General features: G+C 51.7%; 4 protein-coding genes across 4 annotated transcripts; 3 read left to right on the top strand and 1 right to left on the bottom strand.

The window, feature by feature from the left end:
* Positions 1–8,673: 8,673 nt before the first annotated feature.
* PG986_013612 (uncharacterized protein) lies at positions 8,674–12,321 on the top strand (the record flags this gene model as incomplete). The annotated part of the gene is made up of 6 exons (XM_066849834.1): positions 8,674–8,927; positions 8,978–9,377; positions 9,434–9,543; positions 9,599–11,152; positions 11,207–11,929; positions 11,985–12,321. The coding sequence occupies 6 exons, from the start codon at positions 8,674–8,676 to the stop codon at positions 12,319–12,321; spliced, it is 3,378 nt and encodes a 1,125-aa protein (XP_066693977.1).
* Positions 12,322–14,459: 2,138 nt separating this feature from the next.
* On the top strand, positions 14,460–15,576 carry PG986_013611 (uncharacterized protein; the record flags this gene model as incomplete). The annotated part of the gene is made up of 3 exons (XM_066849833.1): positions 14,460–14,807; positions 14,926–15,013; positions 15,122–15,576. Coding segments are annotated over 3 exons (891 nt in total), but the record flags the coding sequence as incomplete, so codon positions are not given.
* Positions 15,577–19,486: 3,910 nt separating this feature from the next.
* PG986_013610 (uncharacterized protein) lies at positions 19,487–19,919 on the bottom strand (the record flags this gene model as incomplete). The annotated part of the gene is made up of 2 exons (XM_066849832.1): positions 19,487–19,769; positions 19,831–19,919. The coding sequence occupies 2 exons, from the start codon at positions 19,917–19,919 to the stop codon at positions 19,487–19,489; spliced, it is 372 nt and encodes a 123-aa protein (XP_066693975.1).
* A 1,012-nt stretch (positions 19,920–20,931) lies between these two features.
* On the top strand, positions 20,932–21,785 carry PG986_013609 (uncharacterized protein; the record flags this gene model as incomplete). The annotated part of the gene is made up of 4 exons (XM_066849831.1): positions 20,932–21,115; positions 21,181–21,385; positions 21,452–21,654; positions 21,709–21,785. 4 exons carry the CDS (start codon positions 20,932–20,934, stop codon positions 21,783–21,785), a joined length of 669 nt encoding a protein of 222 aa, XP_066693974.1.
* Positions 21,786–22,676: the final 891 nt, after the last annotated feature.

The following is a 22,676-nucleotide window of genomic DNA, read 5'->3' as shown; positions in this document are numbered from 1 at the left end:
GACCGGACCTGCCCCCTTGTCCTACCACCCACCCCCCATGCTGCAGTTTCGCTGCAGCAACTGTTTGTTGGTGACAAGCATCGCATCCAGTCAGCAGCCAGTCGCCTCCTGTAGCCTTAGTTGGGTAGTAGTATTTCTCGGGTGTTGTGTGCGCGTGCGTGTGTGTTTGACACATTTTCCCCATGCTACATTACGATAATTTTATGATATGTCGAAAAAGAAGGGGGGTCCGGGGCCTAACACATCGACGTCCTTTTGGTTTCTGATCTCCAGCGTGCCTTGATGCGACCGCGATCGCGAGCGAGGGCGTTCTCCAGACTGGCTGGCTGGCATTTAGAGTGGGTGGCCACCCCCAGGGGTCCTCATGCTATCCGGACTCTCGGGCGAGCCAGTCATCAGGCCACGGAAGCGTGGCTTCTCGCAGTGAGGCTGCCACTGGCCGCTGTGCCGCAGTGCCGCAGGAGGCGGATTTAATAATGTTCACGTATATTGTGTTCATCCCCGTGGATCAGTGTCGAGTGCCAGTCCATATGATCCAATAGACTAGAGCGCACAAGAGTATGTAGATGTTCTGCTGCATCTTCCCTCCGATTGGGCACTTACTTGCGTGTTTCGTTGTTCTAGCCCTTCTCCCTCTCATTGCTTTTCGCTTACTGCTACTTGATTCTGACCTGACGGTGACGGGGTCCAGACTACTGTACGTACATTCGAAGATCGTTTCATCGAAGTAACATGGACAAACTACATTTTCGTACCGTATTGCTAGGATTGCCATATTGGCCATCAATATGACTTGTCATATGACGGCCTGCAGTAGTGAGTGGCATGCTCCCTCTTTAGGAGGGAAGACCAGAACCGGGTAGTGCTGTCGTTTGACGCTCGGAGTTTTCTCTGCTGCATATGCTGTGAATTGGTGTCGACAATCAATCTTGGTCGGGGTTTGATGGTTGCTGCTGCAGTTTCACCAGATGGCGTATAATAGGCATATATACCTATTAAGAGAGATACATACTTGGTGTCAGGCAAAAGTTTCGACCCCCTTGTCGTGTACCGCGCACGAACCAGATCTTTAAATAACGCTTAGTATTTTAGCATAACTTGAGCACAACTACCATGGCTTTATCCTGGCTTCTACACGGTGGAGGGATTGGAACTTACCCATCCCACTAAGTATATGTATATCCGTAGCGGGCGCTTCCATTACCACCTCTAGTGTTGCCCGCATTTTGCCGTCCGTTTCGGTGACGGAGGCAGAAGGTAGAGTGGAATATGAGGAGACGATGATGATATGATGTGTACAGCATGCACCTGGTCTACCTATACCTCGGCACCATCAGTCGTGATCGTTGGACGATGCACGCCTGGGCACTTACAATGGCTCTTACATTGGATATGGGAGAACCAGTATGAGAACAAAAAGCTGCAATGCAGATAGCAGAGCTTACTGAATCGATGATGTCTTATCTCTCGGACTGGCATTTCGCTTGGACCGCACAGAGGGGCGGAATTGTTGTTTCGAAGGACAAGGCTCCTAGCGATGCTGAAAACCACGAACGCATTGTAAATCAATCGTTCTACCTATTCCATCCACCGGCTGACAGGCGACAAAGTGGCTTGGATGGACATTGCCCAACCCCAGCCAGCATGCACCAGTGCAACATGAAGTGAGACAAGACGCCGCATTGATAAATCACCGTTCTCGAGGCTCTAGCCGATATGTATCATTGATGCGATCCTGGTTGACGTGGTGCGAATATACGGAGTACATCCTTAATGAATGTGTAAGCGAAGAGCCGCAACGACGCAGTAGTGACACTTCTCCCAAGCTTCATGACGAATCCATGGTCACAAACGGCGCATCAATTCCCCAGTTGGGAAGAAATGGTAAGGGCTCGCCTCTGACCTGACGATGGCTTCTCCGGCAGCATTGGCGATTGCCCATTTCCCGCCTCACTTGATAGGTAACTTGGCAACCCAGGCCTGCCAGTCATGCAGCTCGCGGGCTGAGCAACCAAGAAGGACGCCCGGCGGATTCGATTGCTAGCTCGACGAGGAGCCATGTGGCGTTGATGAGTATCTCGAGTGCAATTTCCGACTACATTCTTCTGATGGATGGCCCTGTGGCCTGAAACATAGAAGAAGTAATTGTCTATTGGCGAAAGTGAGGCTGGCTGCTCACCATGATACCTGCATATATTGACGTATCCACTGTCGTATAGCAATAATGTAGGTTTGTATAGGCAATAGGCAGAAGGTATAACCATCACTGCCTATCCACAGGCGGCGCGCTACTGGGACCGTATTCAGTCGCGCCTCTTCGTGTCACGGACAGTGCAATGAACCAAAGACTGCCAAAGTTTGGATTCGAATCGGTCATATGGATCCATCAGTTGATACCATCGGCAATTTGAACTCGCAGTCTGCTCGGTGCCTATGTAGGCGTTTACGTTTTCTAGACCCCTCATCCGTAGTCTTGGCAGTATCCCATTGTAGCAATGGGCAGCTTGAGGATCGCGGTAGAAGGTGCCCTTATTATACCTACAGATACACTGAGCAGGATGATGCCATGGGAATACATGCATGTACTTGCGCATAGAAGAAGAATTGGAAGTATGCATCACTGCGGATTGACATGCAGTTGGTGTCTTGACGGAGAGGGGAAAGAGACCATCCATTTGGGCAACCTGAATCTTTCTCGGACTCCAATGTGCGTATTGGGCAGCCTGTCAACCATCACCATCGTCATTGGAATATCGCTGGCTAGCCCAGCTTGCTTCGGAAGATGGCTTGGGCGTTTTATTACTTGGTTGGATCGCAGCCAAAACGGGTTTGCAAGAGAGATCGTCGTCGGCACTGCCGGCTCTAAAGAGTTTGCCGGCCCACTTCTTCAGGTTGATCAATTTGGCTCGCTGGTATCACATTGATGGATATGCTTCTTCGACCCTGCCACGCTCACGAGACCGCGAGCGAGCTTCTCCGAGTTCCTTGCGAGCGAGGAGAGGAGAATGTAGCATTCTGCGGAGATCACTGAAGTAACTTTTACATACACAGACACAGGGGGCGCATGGGCGACGATGGAGCAATATGAGCGCAGCCCCACGGTTTAAACTCTGACAAGGCACGCTGCAATGTCGAATCATCTTATTAGCAGCGCCAGAACGGGCGGCAGGCTGGAAGGAAATCCCCCTAGCCTCCAGCCTAGCCTGGCCCGGCCTTTGACGTCGTTATCGGACGAGTTGAAAGCTTCTAGTGCCTTTCTAGCAGTCGGCCTAGGGCAGATCAAGACACTAACTGGATGCCCAGTCGGCCTAATCAATCATTTTGATACGAGCGCCCAACTCCAGATGATGGTGTAATGCAATATGGGAGAGGCATCCGCCCTTCGAGTACTGCAAGCCACAATGCTCGCTCAGCTGTCAAGTCGACATTGCCTTCTCCGAGGCACCAAAGTGCTGGGAATTGATAGATTCCGCCAACATCGTGCTGTCTCTGGGCAAGATTAAGTTCCTGGATGAAACCTCGGCCGGTACATACCTACCAAGCAACCTGGCGCACTCGACCTTTGGCTTAGCAGGGGCCCGTCGCTTCACCAGGAAGCAAAAAAGGACAATTCTTCAAAGGTTCCAGCCTGCTGGAATTCGTCGACGCGCGTTATTGGCTACATACCCCAGGCCTGCATCGAACTTCATATTTAACCTAACCCCTTGCTGTTCGCTTGCGATCGACCAACGGTGATGTATGCTGTATGGAGGTGCTGCAAACAATGGTGAAGCCGAATACGGACGTTTTAAACATTCAATCCATACCTGCAGCCCATCCTCAGTGTGTGATGGATTGCCGTCGAAGTCGGGTGGTGGCACACTTCGCTGCTGCCTGCAATAGGCAGTCTGGTTCAATGTGACGGGGGACCTCAGTCGTTATTGCAGCGCTCGGCATGGCGCGGACGCCCAGGATGTATAAGATCAGGGGTCTTCAAAGTTTGCCTTCCACCACGTGGCTCCGTTGCTAGATCCGGTATAACGACGGTGTTCTTCGTTATACCGGATTGTTGGAGGTATAGCTGGTTGAAAAGGACCGCATTTGCCGGCGGCGTCTTGTTCATGCGCGCGATTATCCTCCAAAGGAAGACGCAGCAGTATGTTATAGCGTCCTACACCGCCATCTACGAGAATCCATATGTGTCATTCTATCTCAAATAACGACCATGTATCCGCATGTGCGTTCGTGGTGCCTAGGTGGGAGTGTGTGTGTGAGTGAGTGTGTGGCTCAATGCGCGACCCGCTTCGCTGCTCGACATCGCTTATGGGCCCCTACAATGGGCTTGAGACGAAGATCGGCGCAATGTTCCAACTAAGGTTATAAGCTATTCGCGAAGCAGGTTGTCGCACCCCCAGTTATGTCATTGGCCTTTTTTTCTTCTAATTCGTTCCTGTTCTCGCAGCCTGGTCCTTGGCTGCCCCTCTTTGGCACGGTTTCACCGCCATGGCTAGCATGGTGCATTGATTCCCTCCAACCGCTTGCCTTCGGGCAGTGGCCGGTAGACGAAGAAGGGGAGATGGGAAATACACACAGGTTCAATGCAGTCTGGTATATTGCCCTTTCCGGAGTAGTGGCGGACGGACGTATGGATAGGCACCACCGAAGGGGCCATGAGCAAACGCATCTAAATAAAGCCGCAAAGCGAACCCTAGAGGCCCCAAAGGCTCCAAGGCCCCAAAGGGACTGTCGGACCAGGAGACGGACTGGGCAAGTGGTTCACGGACTTAGTAAGGCCTGATATAGTCACGTTGGAGCTTCTGGAACACAATCAAGTAACTCGGGCTGCGAATGCTGCGTTCGTTCAACATTTATCCAAGGAAAACACGGCCATTTTCGCGCACCCTGTCCATTGCATCGAACAGCCATCTCACGTATGTATGCAAGTCAATTGAATGCACCCATGCTGCTGCAGCTTCCCTCGCGTCGAAAAGAAGATCATGTGTCCCACTCTCTACCACTTTTAGAACTTGCATGAAGTCATGCCGTTGAGCCTTGCAGCAACAGAGACAGCCGAGCACCCACAGCCGCTCTCGCAAATCGCCAGCTATCTTGCATTGCCCATGATCGCAATCGCCGCCGCTTTCTCTCATTAGTGATGTACCGTCACCAGATGATCAATCATCATCATCGCCCTCTTAGTACACACAGCTGACGGGGCCAATTTGGCGGTGTCTGTGTGTCTGGTACACTGGAGCAATGGAGCAAAAGAGCTTCACCGCCAGGATGGCACTTGGCCACTAGGTTAATCTCGGGCCTCTGAAAGATTCTAGAACCGAATCTTGCAACCCAGTTGGACTGCTTAGGACACCAGCTCGGGCTGAGCTTTAGCGAGGATGCCTGTGCCTGGGCTGCACCGGTGATGATGGGCCGAAGAATTTAGCAAGAGTTGACAGTCAATAGCTGGAGACACAGCCTCGCGACATATGTATTGATATATACATACAAGTGTGAAGCTTGCCAACCCCGATGACTACATGCAGAGAAGCATGGCCCCGTTTGTATCGAGTGCGATACATTGTAGTGCAATTACAGTAAGACAAATACCTTGAGGTAGGCAGTCAGTCTTCACCCAACACGAGTGAGGGGCAAATAGTTGTGAACCAGCCCCCCCCACCTCCCTACTTACTTACCTACCTGCATCCATCTTACCTGTCAGCTTCGATTGAGTTTGCCATTCGAAGCTCTGACTAGTGAGCTACATGTAGGTAGACATCCTAATACACGGAGGCTTAACCTACCCCAAGGTTCCAGAAAGGAAATGTCTCATGATGGTACGAGGTAGGCCGATCAACGACAACCACATAGCACAATGGCTGGTCTGACCCCTCCAGTTGACCAGTTGACAAGTTAACCTTAGGACTTGGCTTTTATTAGGCCGCCAGCCACAGGAAACTGCCAACGATATGACGGATCGTGTAACCGAAATATGCAAACTGGGAGGAGGGAGCCGGCCGTCTCCCACATTGATCATACTCTATCCCATTACCGATCTCGTTCTGTTCATTGTGGCTTGGTAACTACATACCACTCCTCAGATTGATTTGATGGGTTGATTGCCAAAAGCAAGCAGCAAGGCTGCTGACCAGCCAGACGGTATTTTTCTCAGCCATGTTCAGGTCAAGTCAGGTCAGTCAGTCACTTGACTTGATCAAGGTAGTTGTAGTAGGCTCGGGCTTAATAAAGTACTTTGGCCGTTAGGATGGAGAAGATTCCAAAGACCCAGACAGGTCTAACATGGCGCAGCCTTTTCCTGTTGCATTCGAGCGAGCAATGAATGGAGAGCGTGGAATCACACACACATCCCCTCATCCTGATGGGTTCAATGCCAGAGCGTCATCCGTCCGCATCACTGGACGGCCGAGGATGCTGTTCAAGATTGTGATACAGCTTGGGAGTGGTTGTGTAATGTAGTGGTGGTCGCAGGGGGGTCTTGAGGGGCCATACACACATGTATGTACTGGAGGAACGAACGGTCAGCAACGGTTGTCGGCCAGTCGGTCGCCTCATGTGTGTATGTGCGCCTCTTTTTTTTTTTTTTTTTCTTTTTTCTTGCCTTTGCTTTTTCTGTCTTTGGATCTGCCTTTCAAATCAGCATTACCCCACTTTCTGCATTACCAGGTTTGGGCAGCTCGCTCGCTGACGGGTTCGCCATGAATTCGTTCAAACCCATTGATGTACAGTATGTACCCTGAGGTAGAGTACCTGGCGTTCGCGCTCCAACTCGGTCAAAGAAGCGTTCAGGTAATACCGCATGCACCTGTACTGTACATATAATAGATCCGGCTGCATATGTACCATACAGCCTTCTCCACCGGCTTACATATATGGAGTTGTAGATGGAGGTTGAGCTCTTCTGCTGCGACAGCATCTCCATTTCCCATGACTCTCTCTCGCGCATTGGTGATTTGCCTTTGATGTCTCTTTCCATTTTCTGTGTTGGTTTTTCTCCTTCATAACGAAACCTTCCATGATGTTCGTAAACTGTATAGTAGGCAGTATAAAAAACAATCCTAATCACTGCCCACCCTTTTCCGTAGCACTGCTTGCCGTGCAGCGCCGTTGCCGCCTCGTGAGATGCAGCGGAAGTCGAAAAGTGAGAAAAGGACGAGAAGAGATGGCACAAGAACGAATGCGGGGGCTCTGCTTCTTGAGGCTTGGGCTAGCAGCGTACCTGTGCAGTAGATCCCATCTACCTCTCAGCTAGACCCATGTCAGCACCTCGAACTTGTTCTTGTTCGTTCGAAGCAAACGGCGACCAGAAGAGAAGACCCGACCAGGCCAGTCACCTCAGCCTGTACTGTAGTACTTGGCTCTCATCTCTCCCTCCCCTCTTCCCTCTCACACTCATCACCTTAAGGCAATCCACTTGTTTCACCAAAAAGTCACCGTCACTTCAATTGCTCCGTTCGAGTTACATCTCGCGAGTCGTGAGCTGCTCATAACGCCAACTTTCATATACCTACACCGGTACAGACTCAGCACACGGCGTCTGCCTGCATCCTAGCCGAACGGGACTGACCGCAGCCCATTGATTGTTCTATCTTCCAATCCGGCCCTGAGCCAGCTACAGGCCGACCAACTACCTAGCACCTTGCCGTTTGGTTTCACCTTGTACCTGCGGTGTACTGAAGAAGCAGAGGGAGAAGGAGAAGCATAGTCTGGGAGGAGCGTGGCCGGGCCATACACACCATTTCCATTGCCATCACCACCGCTATCAGCCCTTCCACGCTACGACAGCGACAGCACTTGTAGTATATCAATTGCAGCGCGAGGGGGGTGGAGAGGCGCCAAGCGTGTATCGAGGTACTGACGGTCGTCTATTGCGACGGGCCAGGTACTTTTTGTACCTATCTTGGCCTACCCACTTGCTCGCTGGCCCTGGTCAGCCGATCCCTGCTCGCTCATTACTCCTAGCTCTTTCGGTTTTTATTTTTTTTAATTATTTCTTTGTCGAGACACTCGGCAGACCTGCAGGGTCGTCGGTACGGTACCCTGTTCTCACCGGCCTTTTTGTCCGATAGTTCAAGTCTGCTTGTCCTCCTGGCAAAACAACACCTCGAGCTACCTGCCAGCTACATACTAGTTGTGAAGTGTTATTGACCTTGACCCTCTCTCCCTCTGCTTGATTTCCGAATCTCCTGTTGCACCTCGAGGGATACTCGGCATCTCCTTGAGAGCTTCACATCGTACCCGAACGCCAGTTCCTCTCCACCCACCCCCCAAGCACGTTCCTTTCTGAGGATCGCAGCCCCGTCCGTCGTCTCTGCCCAACTGCAGATCCTCTTCTTGCCTTGGGCTTTTTTCCCCCCTGTGGCTTTGAAGCTTGCACCCGAGAACCTGGCACGTCTATTTTCGCCGCCGCGCCTCACATCAAGGGGTGACAAGCTTCTCGAACACTCCTCCACGAAAGACAAAGTCCCAAGTCCTCCTATGTCATCGTAACCAATTAGAGCCGCCGGACGCACCACTATAGGGTCCCTACGCCCTCTGCATTTGCCTGGCTTCCCGGCGAGGTACCTTGCCGGCAACATCCTATGCCAGCCGGCTCTGCAGTGTCTCACTGATGGCCTTTCCTCTCCTTTAACTGGTTTTTAATTCAAAGCGGCCTATGTGACTACATATACCAACCTAAACATGGAATCTGGACCGCCCGAGGCCAAACGACCTCGTCTCACAGCTGTCGGTCCGACGCACTGGCAGCAGCTTCCGCAACCTCAACCAACCAATCCACCACCGCCGCACTCTGCTGGCCTTCATCACCCCCAATTACCTCCACCGCAATACCAACCGCCGCCTCCTCATCATCATCCGTTCTCTCGCCCCGGCGAGCTGCCTCCCAACCCGGTGCAAGCCCAGCTTGACGAGCGCCGTCATCATGAGCCAGACCGGTTTGCGCCACCTCCAATACAGGAACACCATCGACATCCTCCTTCACCAGCGCACATCCCCCGCCGTACCACCAGTACTCCAGAGAGCCTCTTGTGAAACCTGACCCTGCCCAAGAAGACATGACCCTCCCCCAGCTGCGCCGACCGAACTCGACCGGCAATGCGCCAGATGGTCTACCACCCACACCTCAAGGGATGCCTCATCCAAACCACCATCAGGACGACCACCGAAGGCCCCCGAGTTTCGATAACGGCCCGCAATACCCTCAGTCGCCTGCCATGTACCGACCCGGAAATTACACGCCTGCCCCTCCAACACCTGTCCAGCTTCCTGGCCATTATGAGGCTCAAGCCCACGGTTATGGGCCGCATGCTCCGAGCCCAGAGGTGCCATATCCTGCTCCGGTGGCCATTGCGACAGCTAAAAGAAAAGCGCAACGCGCCTCTCAGGTAGGCACCAGACGAGGACGCCTACTGCATTCCATCACTGACCTTTATTGTTGTAGGCATGTGATAGTTGTCGGCAACTGAAAGCCAAGTGCGATGAGCTGAAGCCGTGCAAGAACTGCAAGGAGAAGGGGATTCAATGCAATTACCGGGAGCCTCCTGCCAAACAGTAAGTGCCCGGCCCGGCCCGTGTCGTCTTGTTGTCGTTGTTAACGGGAATATAGGCCCGATAAAGTGAGCGCGGACATATTGGAGATAATGCAGAGTCTCAAGACGCAAATGACTTCACTCGATGATCGCATGATACGAATGGACAAACGGATGGAGAGCAATTTGAAGCGAATGGACAACAAAATCGACAGGGCTTTGACCAATGCAGGCTCACTCGAGAACGTCAAGCTGGAATCGGTCGAGGACAACCATGACCTGGCGCAATCTCCTGCAGATCTCGACACATCTCAAGATGAGCATGATGGCGAGGAGGAAATCCAATCCGACAGAGAAACGAACGGAGAGCCAGCAATGACCAAGGAAGCCGCCGACCAAGTTTTCCAGCAAGCCAACGAGATCGAAATAGAACAGGAACCAGAACCACCTGTTGATCCGGGAAAGCCATCGATGCCTGCCAATCACACGACACTTGCAGGCCTACTTTTAGGATGGCCGTCAATTGCTAGACTGGTAGAATCCACGCTACAAACAGAAAGGATACAGCACGTCAACGAGTTTCCGATACGGCAAGAGCAACAGCGAGGATTACTACGTGTCCATGGCAAGGGTGAAGGCACTGATATGGAGGTCAAAAGCGTTTTAAAGGAACCTCACTACAACGACCTTATGACCGATGTGAACGACATGGACGGACAAGGTTCTGATGCCCCAACGCCACCGCCAGGCGAGAACTGGGGACAGTGTGCGCCCTTGAACGACCCGAGCCTCAGCTTATATAAGGGTGGTCCTTTGAACGTTGATGGCACTCCGGACTTTGACCATTCAAAGGTTAGAAAATACGTTCAGAGTTTCAAGGATAACATCCTCTGCATGCACCCAATTATTGTTCCAAAGGAGCTAGATGCCCTCGTCGCGAGGTTTCTGTATAGCCTGCCTCGGGACAAGGAGAAGCAGGCTACCAGCGCACCACCTTCTGCGAAATTCGTAGGATCCAGTAGCGCCCCCAGCGCCACCATGCCAGAATCGGGCACAAAACGGAAACGCTCTCCTGCAGTCGAGGATGCGAACCAACCGGTATCACTTCAGAAAGCGAATCTCCCCTTCAGGAGCATTCACAGCGCTCTTGTGCTCTCTGTACTTGCACTCGGAAAAATCTGCCTTCACAAGGGTAAGCTTCCGGATGTTGTTAATGAGCATGACAATGCCAACACCCAATCTCCATCTGTACGGAATGGTGTCCCTGTCTCGCCTGTGCAGGGATCCCAGGGGTCACCGCCGGGGGCGCCGCCTCACCCTCCTCAATTATCCGGGCTTCCGTCTCCGAAAGAAAATGAGCGGATGCTCGGGAGTCGCCGTTCTTCGCTCCAAGGGGGTACTTCTATGCCCAAGGGTGCGCATACGCTCAAGCGCAACCTCGACGTGATACCTGGACTGGAGTACTTCGCATTGGCTACTGATATTGTGGGAAGCCATATCGGAGGTGCGAATCTGAAGCATGTGTACACTTGGATATTTCTCGGCTTGTACCATGGACAACTGGGACGGGTTATGGAGAGTTGGGCATACATTGCGCTTGCAGGTCGGACGCTCTTGGTTTGTCTGCGCCCGTAAGTTCCCATTCCCCCATTCATTGGAGGGAATTGTATACTGACCTTACATAGGAGCATGTCGCGGCTTAGTCGATACACCATACGCGGTGAGAAAATAGGGAAAACGAGGGACAACCAGCTTGCATTTGCTTTCTGGACTTGTCTTCAACTCGAGAGCGATATTCTTGCCGAGCTGCGGGTTCCCCAAACTGGAATCTTACATTACGAAGAACAGATGCCTTATCCGAACATTAATCTGGCTCTCCAGGGATACAGCAACGCCATCATGTCCAGCTACTCCGCACAGCTGTATCTTCGCAAACAGCTCAACCTGATACATGAACTCTTCTACAACCCGAGCTCCAGGGATAATGGTACGACGGAGGAGAAGATGGAATACCTGCAGACATCATTGGAAAGCAGCAGACACCAGTGGGTGCCCGCAGAGTTTACGTTTAGGGACTCAGATCCCCCTGCCGGAGATATTCTCTCCGCACGACTACGGGCAAAATACTGGGGATCCCAGAACATCCTCTACCGTCCATTCCTCGACGCTATTTTACATCCGGACAGGTCGTCGGAGGGCCTGTTTTCCCAGACTCCGCGTCGCTTACACGATGCCGTCGATGTCTCGATGTATCCCCTGCCGCCAAATATGACGCCTGAGACATTTCCAAGAGCGTTGACATATGCTGCGCGCGGAATCAACGCACTCATTGAGAGTACTCGCGCCTTTCATGGGCTCGATTCTAAGCATCGCCTTTTGGTGACAAACGTGTTTACCACGGCTCATGCGTAAGTCGCTGGCCCTCCTCGATTTCTTCGTTGTAATACTAATAAGACTATTTAGACAATGGGGTAACCTTCTCTGCTTGGCCGCCTGCTATCAGCATGAGATCCTCTCAAAGTTCATCCCTCGCGAATTACTCGCCGAACTATTGTCGCGAACCATCGAGTTTTTCAAATTGACCTCGTCGCCATCTAGTCCACTTCAAGCCGATCTCAACATGCTGATCGCGATATCAGAGAAACTTGGGCTTACGAGGGAGGAGTTGGATCCGGGGACGAGTTCGAGCTTTTCAAGCATGACGAGCACTGGGCCACAGCAGATGGGACCACCCTATGGCGACTACTACTCTCCAGGCAACGCACCGCAGTCGATGCCACCACCCCATCCCGTTCAATGAACCCAGCCCGGTTCAGATGGTATTATGTGTTACGACCCCCCGGTTCGGCAAACGAGTAGGCAGTCGCCAAGATGAAGCGACTGCTATCACTTTCCGGACCCTGTACAAAAAAGAAAAGATGTAGGGTTCGCCCACAAAGACGCTTGGTATATATTTTCAGCAAAGCATGGCGGACCATATATTGTTGGTATAGCACTGAACTTTTTCTCAAAATTTACTCTTCGGATCTGCACATCATTATTCATTGGCGGCGTTGGTCTAGGAAGTGGTTTATTTTTTTATTTTTTTTTTTTCTTTTACAACAGGCTTTCTGGTTAGAAATGGGCAGCGTGCATACTTTCCGCTTACTAGAGCGTGGACAAGTACATACAGATGGCATTGGTGCATTTTATTGGCAATACCCCGCGAGGAGGATTTGACGCCATTCATTTGATTCGGGTTGTTGGTTACAAGCGATTTGGGTATTGGCCTTGAATCGAACTTGACCCATACGGGGTGTCGAAGACTCGGGAATTCATGGCGCAAGCCAGAAGGGAGGGGTTATAAATATGGTCTCAGTTGTGACAAGACTTGCGCGTATGGCTTGATGCATTGGAAAGGGAATGGATCGCAGGAGTGTCGACTATAGGGATGGACATGATGGTTTGGAACACGGCGGTAGACACAGCCGAGTAGCAAGCAGCCTCTGGGCAGCAGAGCGCGGTGTCGTTGCAACAGGGGGCGGGTGGGTGCTGCTGCTGAGGTCGTAATGTGGCTTAGACTATCAAGACTCCAAGAGAGTAGTGTGCATGAACTGGACAGCGGCTACTGTAGTGTGTCTGAAAGAGATTCAATATATGAATGTATATGGTAAAACATGTGTCTTCGTCCATGCGAGGTCCAGGTCCCAGTCTTGTTCGTAGATGAATGGTGGCTCGAGATTTAAGCAGAGACTGCGGTGTCTGACTCGAGCCAAAGGCTATGGCCATGTACATATGGGGGAGGCATATATATGTGTCTCAGCATGCATGCCGAGACAACGCTGAGTGTGCGTTGCTAACGCGCGTGCGTACGTGCATGTGTCCTTTGTCTTGATATTAGATGCACATCCTACTAGCTGTCGTAATGGGACGTGCCATTGCATAATCCTATGTACATTTGTAAGCATGGATGTATATATCTGACTAGATATTTTATCTACCAAATAGGTCTGCCCCTGAAACGGAGATGGACTTCAGGATCGCCAAGAGAATGCAGATGGCGGAGCGACGAGATGAATCTTGATGTTTCAGATGGTGAAGATTTCGATCAACCTTGCCAGCAGCAAGCAGCAGGACCCCTTGACTCTGGCTCTGCCCCGGAGTCAAGCTCGAGTCATATGGAAGAGGTGTGGCCGGGTTGCCTCTTCTGGACAGGAGCTGCAGATGCAGCTGCAGAGAGAGCTTGCTACATCCTAGAAGAATAATCAAGATAGAGCTTCATCTTCCTGAGCTTCAATTCCAGCCCCGCATCCCACCAGCCAGCCAGCCAGCCAGCCAGCCAGCCAGCCAGCACCATCTCAATCCCAGATCCCAGCCTCAGCTTTGCTTTGCCCCGCATCCAAACGCTGCTGCTGTTGCTGCTGCGTGCGCATGTGTGTTTGCGCTTCAAATCGGCATGATCAATCAATGGTTCCCTGTGCTTCATCAGGCAACCAGTTCATCCAAAGTACCGGTACATCTAACGCCGCTGCGGTACATCAAACATTTGAACCTATGCAGGGGCCGCCCGGGACAAATGCCGTACTGGCAACTGGATATCCGTAGCGGTTGCTGGTTTGATGAATCAGCTTTCACGGCCTAATTGACCTTACCTAAGATCATGGACCTCAAGCCATCCACCCATCCATTCAAACATACATTTGATGTACCTAGCATGCATGCCCAGTCACTCATTTGGCCCATCCGCCCACCACCGAAACAATCGCCCGATTTCTTTGTGGAAGAGAGAGCGATACATATATCGAGAATCGGAGATAAGAAAAAGAGAGCCAAGCAATGATGCTTGCCTAGTGGCCGAGGTTGCGTCTGCATCGTTTCCAGAAGCAATCTGTTGTTGAGACAAGGACACACAGACCGACCGGCCACCGCCCATCCACCCCCCCTTGTCACTTGTATAGCCGCCGTCCGTTATCAGCCATCATGTCATCGTCGGCTGCGTCGTCCGCACTGATACCGCAGGCCCTCTGGGACCTGCAGATCCCTGTCTACATCACCCACGCCGCCGCGCCCAATGCCCCCTTCGTGACGGCCGTGCCGCGCTTCGGCTACCTGTCGCTGCTGCTGCCGCGCCTCGCTGCCTACTTCGGCCTCCCCTGCTCCAGCTTCCACTACGAGGACGTGCTGCTGCGCAACCTCGCCACGGGGCTCCTCATCGACCTCTACCAGCCGACCCTGCCCTGGCGCCTCACTGTCGGCGATGGCATGAGCTGGGATATCGGGGATACCTTCCTCAATAGCGCCAAAGAGGTTTGTTCTTGTCTTGTCTTGTCTTGTCTTGTCTCTTAATAGTTTCGTTGTGGCAAGCCCATGTTAGTGAATATGAGTAATATCGAGTTAAATGCTAAAAAGTAGTATATCTATGCAGGCCGACTTTGTACGGAATGGCAATGCGCAACAGATCATGTCTCTGTCCAAGGAGAACACGACGGCGCTGTGGAATGCTGTTCAGGACAGTAAGTCGATACATTAATCCGCATCAACCGCAATGGTCTCTTCTGGTTCTGATCAATTTGCCATTCCCGCCTGGGACATTTTGCTGATCTCCCGTCTGTGTGCGGTAGATGATTACACTGCTTTTAACAAAGTAAACACGCGCCTCTTGAATACGTCGCGGGATCTGAAGAATGTGCCTATTCGTCTATACATTCCGCAGTCTCCAGACAACTCAGTTGCCGAGAACAGCAACGGCGCAGGCTCCTTCAAGGTTGTGCAGTCGCTCGTCTCGCCTCGGGCTAACGAGCGCAAGTTGACCCCCTCCTCATTTAACGGCGTCTCTCCTTCTCTTCCTACCTTGTATCGTTTACTAACCCGGGATATAGGAGCCCCGCAAACACTGGGAGTCGCTCTCCGAAGTCTCCTGCCTAAGTTGTTTCCAAGCAGTCGGGACCCGGTGCTGGCCAACGTCATACTCCATGGCGCACACGTCCCGTTTACGGCGCCGCTCGAGGAGCTGATGCGGGAAGCGGCTTACCCGGATGGTTGGCTCTGCTTTGTCGTCATGCCACTCGATGCGTAGAGTGAGGTTGAAATCAATTCTGCAATCGATTATGCCATTGTTATAATGGGTACTCGTGGGTTGACTGGCGCTGTGGCGCTTGTTGGGAATCTAGGGGTTCTCAGGGGCTGGATAGGGGTGATGGGCAGTCGGAGGCTGTTAAGACGACCTTTTCGGATCATCACATCGCATAAATGACAGATTCGATACCTCGAGAGATATCACACTGGCTCAGACTCTAACAGTTGAAGTCAACAAGAAGAAACGCCTGTACTTCTGTTATGGGCGGGGTGGCCGGCGGATAAGGGATGATCGTATCCGGAGCTGGGCCAAAGGAAGCCGCTTTCTGGTTCGATCTGGGCAGTCAGGCGAGCTTTGGCTGGGCATACCTGCGGAAGTCATACGAGGACTGCATGATGTAGCTCCTACTCCATGCCTGTTGAGCCAAAACAATACTGCTGCTTCCCGATATCCGGACGCACCGTCAATATCTTCACCAGGCCCCTTCACAGTTTCATGTAAAAAGATTGGCAGCGGTTCAACAAGTTCACATGTGACGTGATTACTAAAACGTTCTTGGGTGATTCGGCCAAATAATCGAGGATTGAAGTATGTCGGTCAATGATGAATGGATCTACGTTACAAGGTGCATCTGGATGGCTATGTTCCGTGACAATTCTAGTGTCGCTGTCTCCAGGCAGAGACCCATCGGGGTCTGCCCACCTAGCATGTGTTCTTCCTCACTTGTTTGGGCAGTGTATGTATTGATAGACGGCTGGCAGTTTCCGGGAATAAACATCTACAGTACATGATTGACCGCACTACACACCCTTTATCACGAATACGGGAGATATCCAAACCCGCAGCAGCAATACAACGACACACATTCTGTTGGGCATCAGCCAAGATTGGTAGAGAACCGGAGAAGTAAATGCCTCGGGGGGTTGTTATTGGGCGCCATCATTCGCCGATGACGCGATATTATTTAGTCCCAAGGCGAATGATCCAACAGAGTCTACAGTGACGGGGGTTTATGTCCTCCATGAGACCTCCATCTAAGAGCTTGCTCGTGATAGGGCGATCGATGGAGGCGGCGGGCAAGATTGCTTCTTTGTCGGCCACACGCGCCTACTCGCTCAGTCGCTCAGTCGCTCGCTCCCTAAATCCCCATTCTATGTCACGAGTCGGGCTGGTTGGCGATGATATACCGAAACCTCGGCGCAGACAAGGGGGGCTTTGCCAGCATATTCGGACCATCTCCTCGATCCGTGGTTGGATGAGTTGGTCTGACTTGCTGCTGCGCGTGTATGGTCGCATACTAGCACCTCCTCATTTCTGTTTGCCGGAAAGATTCAGGCGAGAAATTCTGGTGCGGTTATAACCGGTGTTGTGATATTGAATCATATCCGCCGGAGCCGACTAGGGGGAAGATGACTCAAAAGTCAACAACGGTATACAAACAAAGCGACGACCTGCGCCAATGACATCTGGTTGGATTTGAGTTAAAAGCCAATCATTCCCAAACAGGGGTTGGTATTCGGCCAGGTCATCCACCACTCCTGTGTGGTGTGGAGTGGTGTAAGCCGAACAGGAAGCGGTTGCATCCCAAACTGTTGCCAGTATTCACAGTCCATGTATAGCGGGGCTTCTGCTGCTGGCTGTATTACTTTGATAAATGCAGAACGGCCCAGTCATCCGTGTGATCTTCACCTTACCCATGAACTACTTATTGGGCTTGCTTTGCATTTCTCTTGTCAGGATCTGCTACGACGGGACGAGCCGCAAGTCGTATCATGTTCGGTGCTGTTATGAGTTCAGACAGTCACAAAGTGACTGAGATCGTGTAGCAATTCCGGGAAAGTGTCACTACCACATACACCTTCACGCAAATTGGCGGTGGTTCGCGTAGAGCAAGAGACGAGATCAAGGCCCTTTTTTTTCATTCATGTCCAATGAATTAAAATCGAAAAAGCTCTAATAGGCGCTATGGGCGATATGAAGCTTGAGGGAGTTCTGTTTCGTAGAGGTGAAGGAGCTGGGGTTGCTATTCGTCTTGGCTTAAAACGGGGCGGTGTAAGTGAGGCGGACAAGGCAGATAATGCAGTACAAGTGCACTGCATTGCGCTTACCAGATCAGGGGCCTCGCAGTATACCCGGTTGTACATCCTTATCGCCAAACTGACAGTGATGCAGCTGACCCATGTTCAGGTTGTCTTAGGCAGTGACCAGAGAGGGAGGTTGCTGGGGAAGCATGGAGTGCATGCATACACGGCCTAGGCTGCCTGCCAGGTGCAGAAATGTTTTCTTTGTTGACTCGAATTTTCCGTGAGGAGACAGAATATGTACAATAGATGGCCAGGCTGCTGCTGTCCAAAACTACTGTATCCGTTCTCTGTTGGTTCTCTTGTTGAAGCTGTCCGTCGGCGATTCTGGCAGGGAGTGAACATGTCAGGTTCCGTGATCAACAAGTACTGGATTCCCCGGCATGATATCCACAAGAAAGTGATCACCCAAGAGTTGCAGTACTACCTGGGACCTGATGCGACCGTCAGAACATACACCCGAGAAGTATGCTGATCCATGGACGATCTTCACGGCCCCGTTTTCCGCTGCTCACACAAATCCCAGGGAGAAGATGGATTCCTCATCACGACAGCCGGGAACTGTTTGACGGATGTAAGCCTTTCCCCTAATTACTGTCGTTCTTCTGCGCAACAGCTCGTTGACACATTAGAACAACGAAAGGAACAAATTGATGATATATGTATCAAGTCGAGAGAAATCTGGGAGAAACAGGCAGCGGCCAAGTTGGACCCGGACAAACCGCTGAAACGGCCGTTGCACCAGCCGGTCCTGATATCGCAAACTCCGGCCGAGAGTGTGTCCAAACGGAGAAGCGGCGACCGAAAGACTCACGATACGCAGAAACCCTACACCGACAGACGAAGGGGTGAGGGATCTCGAAGATAGGCGGGCGCATGGCGAGGACAGGAAGCACCCACCGCCCTACCATGAGCCGGACAGAGACACCAGCACCTCAAGTCACTCGATCGGTTGGTTGCAAGACATGGCGGGAGCTCTCTGGCTGGCCGAACAGGGAGAAAGAACTGTTGGATGATTCGTTCGAGAGCGGGCGAATACCTCGAGGAGTGCAAATTGCGAACGGAGGATGGCCGTCCAGCGATGAGCTGCCATCTGGCAGTGCTGATACCCTGGTGGATACCTCACAGGATGCGGCGAGGTTGAATGGCTGGACTGCACAGCTGCAAAGAGAATGGTAACTAAGCGGTTTTGGGGCGACACCTATTCCCCATTGGGCTTTGCAAGGTATAGATATTGCACTTTTCCCCTCGTATTGCATTTCGAAACTCTCCTCAACTGGGCCCGATACTCCGAAAATGGACATGTTTGGTTTCAAGGCAACGCAGGTTGATGAAGCCAAGATTCCGACCCGATTGTCCTTGCATGTGCAGCCAGCAGGGCAGCCCAAGGGCGACCTGATCAGCCCGTGCTGCGGGAGAAACATCCAATAATGCGCCTCCGTAGGAAAGCAAACTCTTACTTGGCACCATGCATCGGTGACAGTCACAGGCCAAATAGGTAGATGCCTCCAAAGCTTGCAGGGCCGTGAAGTGCGATCGGCATTGGGGAGCGAATGCCACGGTAACCACTTTCGCCCATGACCATACGTCTTTGTGTCAATGGCAGGCCAATGGTCGGTTCCAGTGACCTCGCATAACCAAGATGATTTCCAGAATATATATGACTCTTTGAACAATACACAGGCCTCGTAGGCATCTGCGATGAGATGTGTGGGCAGCTTCTCTGCCTAAGGATGGTCGTGTTTCGGGCAGCGATGCCATCGATGCACCCGAAAGACGCGCCTGTAGCACCGAGGAACGTAGACTCCTGCGCTTCTGTATATGTCAGCTCAAAAGGATGCCTCATACGCTGCAAGATCCAATTCCTCGGCTTGCCACAGCACAAGAGCTTGGACATGAACCCTCCCACAGTCAACGGTCGGAGCTTTGCTGGATGGCCTCGGTACTAAAGTGATATAGCCAATCACGTGGACCCACTGGCCGATGTCTGTCTGTTCATGGTCGAGGCTTTGCAGAAGGAGCTTTACGTCCAGGTGCACTTTCACGTGGCTGTCCTGAGGGTACGGATGCTCTAGGATCAGGGTCCCAGAGGCGGTCGAGTACGATGTTACGCTTTTGACAGTCAGTTAAAAGATGCTAGGCAGCTCGACGACATAGTTCGACATATACTCACCAGCCTAAGAATCTAACCTTGTCTCTCACCTCATGCTGTGGAAGATGGGAAAGGAGACATCTTCGCGAGGGCACAGGACCATACGACATAATCAAAGTCTTTGAACGGACAAATCTCGATTCTTCCTGATGAACAGCAGCTCCGGTAGGCTGCGGGCAAGCTACGCGCGGAGAGGCAACACGTTCTCAATCCACACAGAGGATCACAAACATATCGGCGATTGAAGGGTGCCTGTGTCAGATTAGCATCGTGCCCACATGAGATCCGAGTTAAACAGCAAGTAGGCCGTGTTTACCTTTGTTCGTTCCCATGACTTGGTCACTGGCAAGTTGGTTTGGGAAATTACCGGGCGTGCTAGAAGGAGGTTGCCAGTGGTAGACTGCTGATACGGTTGCAAGCGGCGGTAGCTTAGAGGCGGCTAACATCTGCGATACTCTCTCCCCAGAACACTTGACCCAACGTTTAAGCCAAACAGTCTAGGGACATCAAGAACGTCCTTCTCTTCTTGAGAGTTACTTTTATTGAAAATCAATTCATAATAATATATAACATTTTCGCATTGTAAAAGTCAAGTGCATACACAAATGAACTGTCAGTGTTAAGTCCGATGTATACTCTCACAGGGGGCGTTGCCCGATAAGGCTGATAAGAGGCTGTTCTTAGTCAGCTGGCCCCTCTGGTCACGCAGCTGTCCGATAAGGCCGCGACTAAGCTTGGCACCTGCTGTTGCATCATACTGTACTTACCGAAACGGCTGCGAATCTGGAGCGCCAGGCTTCTATCCTTTGACCCTTGATCGCAAAGGTTGACAGATTAACTTTTGCGCGCCCATTCCGAGTCCACAACCCATCCTCCAGAATCCTGTAACCTAATTCCCCTATCCCACCACAGCGACCTTCATTTGCACTTTGATTCAGGCGCGATATTGCCTTGTCGATTCTACCCCGCCATCGTCATCGTGGCACTCGACGCCCAGTAGTTGCGCCAAATTCCGAAGCACACGACAGCCGGGCCACCGAATCGGTTGTTCCGCCGAAAGTCCGGTTTTCATTCTCCCCCATCTCCTCCGTGTTCGCCTCATCAAAAAAAAAAAAAATCACAATGTCGGGCGTTTGGGGCTGGTTTGGTGGTGGAGCGGCTCAGAAGAAGAAGGACAGTCCCAAGAATGCCATTCTCGGTCTACGACAACAACTTGATATGCTGCAGAAGCGCGAGAAGCACCTGATGACGCAGATGGACGAGCAAGATGCCATTGCCCGGAAAAATGTGAACACGAATAAGAACGGTGGGTGGTCTAGTTGCTTATCTGTTGTTCCGGGCAAGCAGGTACTGATACTACTGTCAAAACAGCGGCCAAGGCTGCCTTGAAGCGGAAAAAGGCACACGAGAACAGCCTCGACCAGACGATAGCACAAATCGGAACGCTAGAGCAACAGATCAACGCCATCGAGTCGGCCAATATCAACCGAGAGACGCTCGCAGCGATGCAGAAGGCTGGCGAAGCCATGAAGCAGATCCATGGCAAGCTCACGCCAGAGAAGGTGGACGAGACTATGTGCGTTGCTATCACTTCGCTTCACTTCACTTGTCATTTGGATATCTTATTAACTGTGCAATACAGGGAGGAGATCAGAGTACAGAACGACCTCAGCAAAGAAATTGTCGACGCCATCACCGGAAACCAGATCGGAGACCCTATCGATGACGAGGAGCTGGAAGCTGAGCTCGAGAACATGCAACAAGAGCAACTGGATGAGCAGATGCTCAAGTCCGGAACGGTCCCCGTTGCAGATGAAATCCACAGAATGCCCAATGCACCAAAGAGTAAGATACCATAATACCCGGCCTCGGAGAACATGACTAATCGAATGACTGCAGCCGAGAAGAAGGCACCAGTCGCCGAGGACGACGAGGAAGAGGAGCTCAGGAAGTTGCAAGCCGAAATGGCAATGTAGTCACTTCCTCAACGTGTACTCACCCTCTTTATTGCGGATCAAGACATAAAATGATCACTGAGGAAGTCAGATGTCGATACATGAAGGTGGCATGTGAATATCATGGAGGTTTTCTGACCCAAGCATGCTTCTTGGCGGCTGTCAGGGCTTGTACATGGGCTGCTGGGTGTCTTGGGAACTGAGCCCGCCGCTTAGCCCTGTCTTTTCGTTGCTTTGGTCTTATTTGGTTTTCACCGGGGCGTAGGAGTTCGTGCATACGTCTGTTCTCAGAAGTAGTTCTGAGACTTCTTGTGATCTACGGAGGGTTATTGTTCAGGTTAGACGTTAGGTTGAGCCCACTGGGCTCACCGACAAATCCATTGCTTAGTAAACTATCTAGCCCTCCGGGGAGGTTGGGGACTATAGATCGATTCTCTCTCCTCCGTCTACCCAAGATGATCTTGACTTGCAAGATCTGGACAAAATCGCGTTACACCGCTCCATGTCCCTCGAGAGTGGAGTCGTGGTCTGTATCATTCTCGAGACAAACTTTCGTGAATCAAGCAACGCCAAGACAGTCCAAGAATGCTCAGGACAACTGCAGTAGCCTCAAGCACTTCAAAATAGGAGGCATATGCATGGAGAAACCATTTCAGTTTTCCAACTTTGGGGGGCGACTGGAATAGATACTGAGTTTAAGCATAACCTTTTCCCCGAACAACTATGCAAGTGCCAATCGATACTGCCTCTTTGAATATAGTGAACATGTAACGTATCTTGTAATGTCTACCATGTTTGATTTTGAGGACCGCAAGCAACATTGCGTTCAATCAATCACTGAAAATGAATACACGCCCTCCTCTGTGAAATGAGGGTAGTTTCAGCGTTCATGCGACATTGCCGGCCCCCGAA

This window comes from Apiospora aurea (assembly GCF_038362705.1).
Source record: "Apiospora aurea strain CBS 24483 chromosome Unknown utg000009l_segment0_segment0, whole genome shotgun sequence".
Classification (NCBI taxonomy): Eukaryota; Fungi; Ascomycota; class Sordariomycetes; order Amphisphaeriales; family Apiosporaceae; genus Apiospora; species Apiospora aurea.
Note: the sequence above shows the minus strand (reverse complement) of the source record. Positions and strands in the feature narration are given on the sequence as shown.